The sequence below is a fragment of the Rhagoletis zephyria genome, unplaced genomic scaffold (genome assembly GCF_001687245.7).
Source record: "Rhagoletis zephyria isolate East Lansing unplaced genomic scaffold, Rhagoletis_zephyria_1.1 Rzeph_scaffold_00926, whole genome shotgun sequence".
In the NCBI taxonomy this organism is placed as follows: Eukaryota; Metazoa; Arthropoda; class Insecta; order Diptera; family Tephritidae; genus Rhagoletis; species Rhagoletis zephyria.
In genome coordinates this window covers 34348-43868 of record NW_016158010.1, presented here as the reverse complement: position 1 = coordinate 43868, position 9521 = coordinate 34348, and the positions used below count along the sequence as shown (strand labels likewise).

General features: G+C 36.4%; 1 protein-coding gene across 1 annotated transcript; it reads left to right on the top strand.

The window, feature by feature from the left end:
- Window positions 1-1337: 1337 nt before the first annotated feature.
- On the top strand, window positions 1338-3657 carry LOC108362083 (osteopetrosis-associated transmembrane protein 1). Its single transcript, XM_017614931.1, has 6 exons — window positions 1338-1543; window positions 1644-1893; window positions 2086-2270; window positions 2334-2508; window positions 2705-2843; window positions 3457-3657. The coding sequence occupies exons 1-6, from the start codon at window positions 1466-1468 to the stop codon at window positions 3527-3529; spliced, it is 900 nt and encodes a 299-aa protein (XP_017470420.1). The 5' UTR covers window positions 1338-1465; the 3' UTR covers window positions 3530-3657.
- Window positions 3658-9521: the final 5864 nt, after the last annotated feature.

Sequence of the window (9521 nt, the reverse complement as noted above, 5' to 3'; positions counted from 1 at the left end):
AGTGGCTGACAATAATTTTGGCTAATTTTGGTTTTCGTTGTTTTCTTTGCTTTGTTTACATTTCGCTCGTTTTCCAGTGAAACAAGATGGCGTAGAACCCGCTAAAAAAATCGACTTTTTCACTCTCTTGTTCTTACGTGATCTTGTGTCTTTCGTTCATGTAAATTTGCCTTGGCACCGACCGTACATAAAGTTGCAACTCTGTGCAGTTGAATGCATGCAGTAGCGTTGCCAGGTTGTTATTTTTAACGTCATTTGGACATTTTTTGTATCCTGTTGACGTCTGGACGTTTTTTGTGTAAAAAATTACGTTTTTTAACTTCCCAGTAATTTTTCTCTGTTACTAAATCTTATAAGTAGAACTGGTTTTGAATTATTTTCTTAATAAATCTTTACAAGCTTTGTGTTTTGCAGCAGCTGCTTCAAAAGATATTTATTCCTTGGACACAGATGACTTAAAGATGATGCAAACCAAGTGTGCGCGCATTTTTTTTTTGGGGTTCTTGGACAAAGGCTGGTTGTGTAAATACTTGAGGTTACGAGACTACTTGTAATGTTTGCAATTGCACATTAAAAGCCAAATCAGGAAGAGCTGATCTATTGCAACACGCACGCTCGCAAAAGCATCAAAAAAGCTGTAGCAGCACAAAAAGTCAGAAAAAAGTAGGCGACTTTTTTAAGACTTCATTGAAAATGTAATGAACACTAAAAAGGCTGAAATGTTGTTATGCTCCTTCTTAGCAGAACTTAATTTAGCATTTTCGACAACCGACCCCCTAACTAAATGTCTACAAGAAAAAAAAATATTAAAAATCAACACGATTATGTAGCCCCTTCAAACTTGCACATTATTGCCCTGATATTTAATGGGCTATCAAACTGCATACTCAAAAAAAAAATTTAAAAAAATCTGAATAAAAAGTTGAAAATATAGCTGAAACTTTGCAGATTTTTAATAATTTTTGCACAAAGTTTCAAATATGGATTTATATTTTGTTTGTTATATAATGAGTTTGGTCTTTTTGGAAAAATAATAAACATTAAAAAAACAAAATAAAAACAGCCAAAATCGGTCAAAATATTGATGACTTAATCAGCTGATCACAAGTGTATGTATAAAATCATTTTCATATTAACGATCTCAAACCAGTTTACAATGAATTCTAAATGTGCTCTGTCGAAATGACATTTTAATATACCTTACGTACATATGTACCTTTGTAAACAATAAAAGTTTAATAAGAACCATTTTTTGTACATTCATTTGAAAAAGACGTTTTTGGGTAGGAAATGACGTTTTTTTCAGACCAAGAGGGACGTTTTCTCATGCCGAAGGCCTGGCAACACTGGCATGCAGGCAACTCAAAAAAAAAAAGACAAAACCAAATGCACAAACATTCTGGAATTTGCAAGTTTTCTATTATTTTTTTAATTTCGCACATCCTAAAAAGTACGTGAAGTTCAGATGAATATGCACTGTGCAAGTTTTGCAGCAGGCCTACTTTTACTTCTAAGTAGTACGCCGAGCGGACTAGCTGAAAATGTAAGTTTCTTAATTGCATTTCATTTTGCAACGATGCATTAAATTTTGTTTTAACATTTTTTGGAACTCATTTCGTGGTCCCGGTCTTATGACTCATTAGATTTGCCAAAAATATTTGCGCGAATTGGCTCAAAATCAAAGCGTATTCGTTCAATGTTCAACAAAGCATTCGGTGCCCGTAAGCCTTTGTGTAGGTTGCGAAGAGCCTTTTACCGATATGCATTTGTCTTACATGGCCCTGCGAAATGAAAAGAATTGTACGGATATATATTTTGATAAGGATCGCATCAACATCGTGTCTACAACACAATCTATACTTGTCGGATTGTGGACGAAAGCTTACTGTGATGGCAAGTCCAGTATCATTTATATTTAGCCTGTTCCCGTACTCCAGGATTTGCAGGTTTTCTAGGAACAGCTGTTTTCGCCTTTAATAAACCTTATGTGGACGTGGCGTACGGGAACGACTTTGGACTAAATCCTTGCAACACCCTAATTGTGTTCAATTAATTATGCATATATTTTTCTAAACGCATATACAGACTGTTACTCCAATAACCATTCGTATGTATTCGATTTGAAAAAACGGGACTTTGAAGATTGTCTCAGGGAGCACAAAGGAGAAGAATGCTCAGCTTGCCTGCTAGAATATCTAGATTTGAATGGTTTTTATATTTCTTTGGATAAAAAGAATAATGGAAAAATTTGCTTTGACATGCAAGATGCAGTGAGTTTTTCCGTTCAGAATTTTTAAACATTGCTGGTTATATGAATTTATTGTCTTCTTCAGATGAACCGGACAAGAGCTCACTGGTCTAAGGATTTAAAGTGCTGTCATCGCGAGTTTGATTATATGCTTTTTCTCGTTGTGTGCGGATTTATAGCGGTACTACCAATCTTATTTTATGGTACCACATTTTTTTTAACAAAACACCAAGAGCGTAATTATGTTACCATAATCGAAGGTATGTGGCTAATATTAAGGCGTATTGCTCACCTATATTAAGAAAAAAATGTACTGTGAATGTTTAAGTATTTTGTTTTTGTAATTTTTTCGCTACTATTTATATTCAAAAATTTTATTGGCGGCCTCAAGCCCAATAAAATAGTTAAATGTGAATGTTTAAGTTTTTTATATTATTTAATGTACGCTTTTCTTAGATCCACGTAGCAGTAATGATGGCCCTTCAACAAACGTGAATGCAAACAGTTCCTCGGCTGATCTACCTAGCACATCATCTGTAGCTACATGCCCGCGGGTACCCTCACCAAAAACTAAATTGCAAGTCGAGGGCTTTACCAGTTCCGATGACAGCGATTTAGAAGAAACTGCTGCAGNGGTGAGTTTTCCCGTTCAGAATTTTTAAACATTGCTGGGTATATGAATTTATTGTCTTCTTCAGATGAACCGGACAAGAGCTCACTGGTCTAAGGATTTAAAGTGCTGTCATCGCGAGTTTGATTATATGCTTTTTCTCGTTGTGTGCGGATTTATAGCGGTCCTGCCAATCTTATTTTATGGTACCACATTTTTTTTAACAAAACACCAAGAGCGTAATTATGTTACCATAATCGAAGGTATGTAGCTAATATTAAGGCGTATTGCTCACCTATATTAAGAAAAAAATGTACTGTGAATGTTTAAGTATTTTGTTTTTGTAATTTTTTCGCTACTATTTATATTCAAAAATTTTATTGGCGGCCTCAAGCCCAATAAAATAGTTAAATGTGAATGTTCAAGTTTTTTATATTATTTAATGTACGCTTTTCTTAGATCCACGTAGCAGTAATGATGGCCCTTCAACAAACGTGAATGCAAACAGTTCCTCGGCTGATCTACCTAGCACATCATCTGTAGCTACATGCCCGCGGGTACCCTCACCAAAAACTAAATTGCAAGTCGAGGGCTTTACCAGTTCCGATGACAGCGATTTAGAAGAAACTGCTGCAGAGATAACATCAAAAAAGCATGATAAAAGCGAATAATTTTAGATTGTATTTGAACTATTTTTGCTATTAATACTAAAATGCAACTTCAAAATAACTTTATTAAAAAACAAGATTTATATGTGTATAGGAAAATAAATGCCTTTATTTAGGAAAAAAAAAATTGATTTGAAATGCATGTTGTCCATTGCTAGTCCATCATCTATCACAACCTCGGTCAAGATACGGCCGCTGAAAAGACATGGGGGAAAAGAATTTGTCTGTTCTAGCAGTCAGTCCAAACGTTTTTGTAAACAGTTAGTACTTGGCGCCTGTTATAAAACTTTCTTTAGAAAAATCGATTGCCGTTTAGAATTAGTCAGTAATAACTTCACGTCCTCCAATGGCAGTAATATTCCTAATTAAAGTGTTNGGAAAATAAATGCCTTTATTTAGGAAAAAAAAATTGATTTGAAATGCATGTTGTCCATTGCTAGTCCATCATCTATCACAACCTCGGTCAAGATACGGCCGCTGAAAAGACATGGGGGAAAAGAATTTGTCTGTTCTAGCAGTCAGTCCAAACGTTTTTGTAAACAGTTAGTACTTGGCGCCTGTTATAAAACTTTCTTTAGAAAAATCGATTGCCGTTTAGAATTAGTCAGTAATAACTTCACGTCCTCCAATGGCAGTAATATTCCTAATTAAAGTGTTCGGCATGGTCATTGATAAGTGATGCTTGTAGCTGGAAATCTGTTTATACTGTGATATGCCTAGTGTTGGAAACCGTTGGAGTATTCCTAACTCTAAGCGGTCTATATTGTAAAATATATACATTTTTTTTTTTAATTGGGAATGAATAAGCAATGCAATAAAAAAATTATTGTTTAAAAAATAAAACCTCGCTATTAAAATTTCCATTCTAAAGGCTCTGTTATGCATACTTGGCATTGCTTGAGAGTTGTCACNGTAATTGGGAATGAATAAGCAATGCAATAAAAAAAGTATTGTTTAAAAAATAAAACCTCGCTATTATAATTTCCATTCATACTGTCATCAGGTATGTAACTTGAGAATAGAAATCGCTGCATCTTTTAGGCGCATCAATATTACATAGTTACATCCCGAGCTAATAAAAGGGAGGTAAAAAAAAAGAACAAAAGGAAATTGAACTTCTTAGGGCCGGTTACTCAATGTCTGGTTATCACTAATCTGCGGTTAAACATCGTTATCGACCTTATTGAAACCGTGTTATATGCATGGAGTCGAAGACGTCGATAACGATGTTTAACCGCAGGTTAGAGTTAACCAGACATTGAGTAACGGACCCTTAGGGCCGTTTGTTCAATGTCTGGTTATCACTACTTGCCGATGCCGACATCATGTATATAACAAGTGATCGATAAAGCAGTCGTTGTATCTAACCGGAGCTTCTACCTCCGATTTGTGCAAATCAGACATTGAACAACCGGCCCTAAGGGTCCGTTACTCAATGTCTGGTTATCACTACTTGCCGATGCCGACATCATGTATATAACAAGTGATCGATAAAGCAGTCGTTGTATTTAACCGGAGCTTCTACCTTCGATTTGTGCTAATCAGACATTGAACAACCGGCCCTTAATGGTTATAGTGTTGCTATGGTAACATAAAACAGCCCGAAGGGTTGTTCAATGTCTGGTTATCACTACCAGCCGGTTAAACATCGTTATCGACATCATGAATATACCATGTGATCGATAAAGCAGTCGTTGTATTTAACCGGAGCTTCTACCTCCGATTAGTGCTAATCAGACATTGAGTAACCGGCCCTTAGTGGAAGAACAAGCTTTGAGGTGTTTGAATGCGGTTTTCTTTATAACTACCGGTCGAAATTTATGAATATTTTACACCTTTAATTCATAATATCCTGAATACTTGCCCATCAAGTTAATATGGATGGAGGAAACATACACGTATGGCAGAAGAATATCGGCAATACGTTGTCTCCCAATTAGTAAAGGAGTGATGCTCCTTGGTTGACGTGCTCTTTCTACAGAGTCGGATCAAAGTTAAAAGGTTTTTAGCTGAGTGGGCAATAGAAGAGTAGTGTCTGTCTTGTGAAGGCTAAAAACCGGACATATATTGGATATAGGGGAGTAGATCCTGGATAAGTACAAGTTTAGCCTGCTACAATATTCAACCCATTATTGAGCAGGTGGTTGTGCGACGTAAATCTGGATCTCGTTCATGATGTATCTATGCGGTGTCCTGTTCCAGCAAGTTCCTTACAGTATGCAACCACTTTTTATTATCCGTCTTTGTGAATTTTGCAGCGGGCAGGATAAGTGAATAAAAGACAAACACAAGTCATCAATTTCATTGCTGGATGCCAATACCGAGAAGTCGTGAGATCACTGAAACTATATGGCGGGTGAGCAATCTTGTGGGTGTAGAAAATAAACAGTTATAAGAAAAGGGTTGTTCTCCAAAAAGGACTCTCGACATTTTAAGCCCTTTGGGAGTGCAAGTGTCGAATATTTTGACAATTCCAACGCTACTATGAAAGAATGGTGTTGTTTACTTTACGGAAGCCATGTTGTTGCGTGGCGAGGGTCAGGTTGCACCTAAGGTACGGGAATAGCTTTAGGTTGCAGACAAAGTATGGGCAAGTTTTAAGTGTTTTCACACTTATTCTCACCCCAAAACCAAAGTGTTACAGTATCTATCCCCATAGTTCGTCGGGCCTTCCCTATGGCCACATAAACTTAATCGCTTGAGAAAGGTAGGAACACACTAGGCTTTGCGATGTTGTGCTATCTTCTAGTCACTCGACGTCTGGGTTGATCCACCAAAGAACGCAGTGTGAACTGCTACCCAGAATAGCTCAGGCTTTTTTCATCATCGCATTTCGCGATTTCAGCGTTTTCGCAAACTTACACCCACCAGAGGCGAGGTTGTTCATCAAGTGCTCTTCCCACCTTTTCCACTTATGTCGGTTTACCTGCGAATTTTCGGTAGTCTAACGGAATGTTTTAATCATAACGCTGAGTTCTGCCCCTGTAACTGCCCATTGCAAAAGTAAAATTTGGGCTTCCCTCTAAACAGCCTTCTTGGTTAAGGATGTTGCTAGTGTCATTTTCTCAAGAGTTGTGTGAAGATTCCGCAGCAATAGGTTACCAACACTAGAACAAATACAGTTTACCTCAGACATCCAGCTACGAAATATTCCGTCCCATTTGCAAATGTACATTCATAGTTGACGTTCATTTCGAATCTTTGCTGCACAATGCAGGATACACGAGTGCTAAATGTCAAACAGCTATTTCCATAAGAAGTCAGCAAGGTCTGAAAGACAAGAATTAATTTAATTAGAAAGCATAAATAGATTTCTTAGGCTTTATGGTTTATGGTGCGGTATGTGCTGAAAGCAATGCGGGAACTATATGGGACTCAAGAGCGCTTAAGCTCGAATCCCAAAAGTCAAACTGATGCACTGGTGAAATTGAATACGAAATTTTTCGTATAATCATCATTTTGAGCAGTCCATTTTTTATGTTGTTTAAACACAAGCGAAAATGTTCTTATTGGTAAGTTCAGGGGGAGTGATTAACTCCTTCAATTAAATTTGAAGAAGAAGATAGTTTTTTTGAATGGTGAAGTCCAACAGATTTTTAAAATCCGGAAAAGCCTTCAGCAGAACAAGGTTTAAATGGCAACATATTGATAATTTTCTCAACACAAACACTTTTTTGCCACTTTAAGGATTTTCTTGCTGAATTTTTGTCATCTTTGTATATCTTGTTGATTGCTTGGATTTAATACACTGCACACACTTTGCTTCTTTTTTCTATAAATTTTCATTGAGTTTAATGCAATGATTTATCTTGATTGAGCACTCATTATAATTCTTTTTTCTTTCTTTTTTTTTTTGGNTGGTGCGGTATGTGCTGAAAGCAATGCGGGAACTATATGGGACTCAAGAGCGCTTAAGCTCGAATCCCAAAAGTCAAACTGATGCACTGGTGAAATTGCATACGAAATTTTTCGTATAATCATAATTTTGAGCAGTCCATTTTTTATGTTGTTTAAACACAAGCGAAAATGTTCTTATTGGTAAGTTCAGGGGGGCTGATTAACTCCTTCAATTAAATTTGAAGAAGAGGATAGTTTTTTGAATGGTGAAGTCCAACAGATTTTTAAAATCCGGAAATGCCTTCAGCAGAACATGGTTTAAATGGCAACATATTGATAATTTTCTAAACACAAACACTTTTTTGCCACTTTAAGAATTTTCTTGCTGAATTTTTGTCATACTTGTATATCTTGTTGATTGCTTGGATTTAATACACTGCACACACTTTGCTTCTTTTTTCTATAAATTTTCATTGAGTTTAATGCAATGATTTATCTTGATTGAGCACTCATTATAATTCTTTTTTCTTTCTTTTTTTTTTTGGGGAAAGCTGATAATTCAGACAATTTCAAGAGGAATGGAAGCTGGGTAAGCGTCTTTTTATTAAACCGGTCAAAACAGTCCATATTTTCACAACAGTTCGTATGTTTCCCTCTAAGAGGGAAAACATTATTTATTGCAACCTCTCCGCCTTCGTTTAGCAAATAAAGTTCACATATGTGTTGGTTTTTATATTTTACGATACGTATAATTATTAACTATTATTTAAAATTATATATGTATGTAGGTATATGCATGTATTTATAATCGAAAGAGTTTGTCAACTTTCATTCCTTCTACCATGATATCGCTGCATACGCGCGACGCAGTGTAATTATAATTTAATAATGTAAGTATGTAGTACTACTTTTAAAATTAACTTTAGTCATTCATCTTTTTATGTGTAATTGATGCAACGAAAAACTGAAGTAATACATTTGATTTATCCTGTTTATAATTTGGGACTGCAAGTCGATATTTTATAAAACAAATGTCAAAAACAGAATTTGAACAAGAAAGAACTTTACTTTCTTAGTATCTATGTGTGCGTAGCTTTATCTTTTTAATTTCTCAACAAGCTTAACATTCGAGATAGAAAGACGAAAAGGGTACCAGAAGTCAAAGACGTGTTTCTTAAAAGAAGTTCAAGTTTTTAAGTCTCTGTGCTTGTAATCCCAATTATAAATTGAAGTCTTAATTTTTGATGTTGACTTAAGCCTGGAAATTGATGTTTCGTCTAATATTAACATGGATAAACATATACGCCATTTCTATGCTTCGTTCGATGTTTACAACAATTAGTTTTTGTTTGGAGGATTAGGATATTGTAACACTTTTTTACGAGGGAACACTTATCCCCCATTATGAATTTTTAATTATTTGCCCAAAAGTGTAAACACTTCCGATATCGAGGGGGAGTTGAAGAAAATACCATTTAAGATTTTAGTTGCCACACATTGAATAAAATATATCTACTCACGCGTTTTCTCACACCACATTTTTTTTTCTCAATTGCAAAGTTCGAACACGAAGAGGTTACAGCGTGCTTTTTAAGCGGTTACTTTTTAGGATATTTGTTTATCATATAATATTCAGTTATTTTTACGCACTCTTTTTTTCTTTTTCACTCGGCTTTAAACCTTCAATCTTACGAGCTTTGTTTGATTTGCTTCTCATACACAGTGGGAGGAGGCTTGCAACGCAGTCGTCTGGACTGCATATGCTGCACTATACACCTTTATTTGTGTATTTTAATATTTAATTTATTTTCACATCGCTGTCTTAGCGTCTGCCATCGCGATAATTACGAGCACCGGCGCTACTGCCACCACCTGCGCGGAAATGTCTATCATTACCAGCGCTACGGGAACCTGAGCCGCCACTTATGCCGCCGCTGGGTCCACGATATTCCCGGACGCCGGCTCTTTCACGTGGACGCATCATATTTGAATTGTTAGTTCGTTGACTGCTGCTGCGAAAACTATTGGCACCGTTGTTATTTGTGCCTGCGCCCATATTGTTGGCGGAACTTGAAAAACTGCCACCACCTGCTGTAGAGCTTGAGCCCCCAATACCAGTGCTTCCACCGTTGGGTGATGATGCTCCAGCGCTACTTCC

Excerpts from the sequence above, each read along its gene's own strand:
- LOC108362083 (XM_017614931.1), top strand. The coding sequence starts at position 1,466 with ATGAATATGCACTGTGCAAGTTTTGCAGCAGGCCTACTTTTACTTCTA. Across the intron at positions 1,894-2,085 it reads GACGAAAGCTTACTGTGATG|ACTGTTACTCCAATAACCAT; the intron begins GCAAGTCCAGTA and ends ACGCATATACAG. Across the intron at positions 2,509-2,704 it reads TTATGTTACCATAATCGAAG|ATCCACGTAGCAGTAATGAT; the intron begins GTATGTGGCTAA and ends CGCTTTTCTTAG.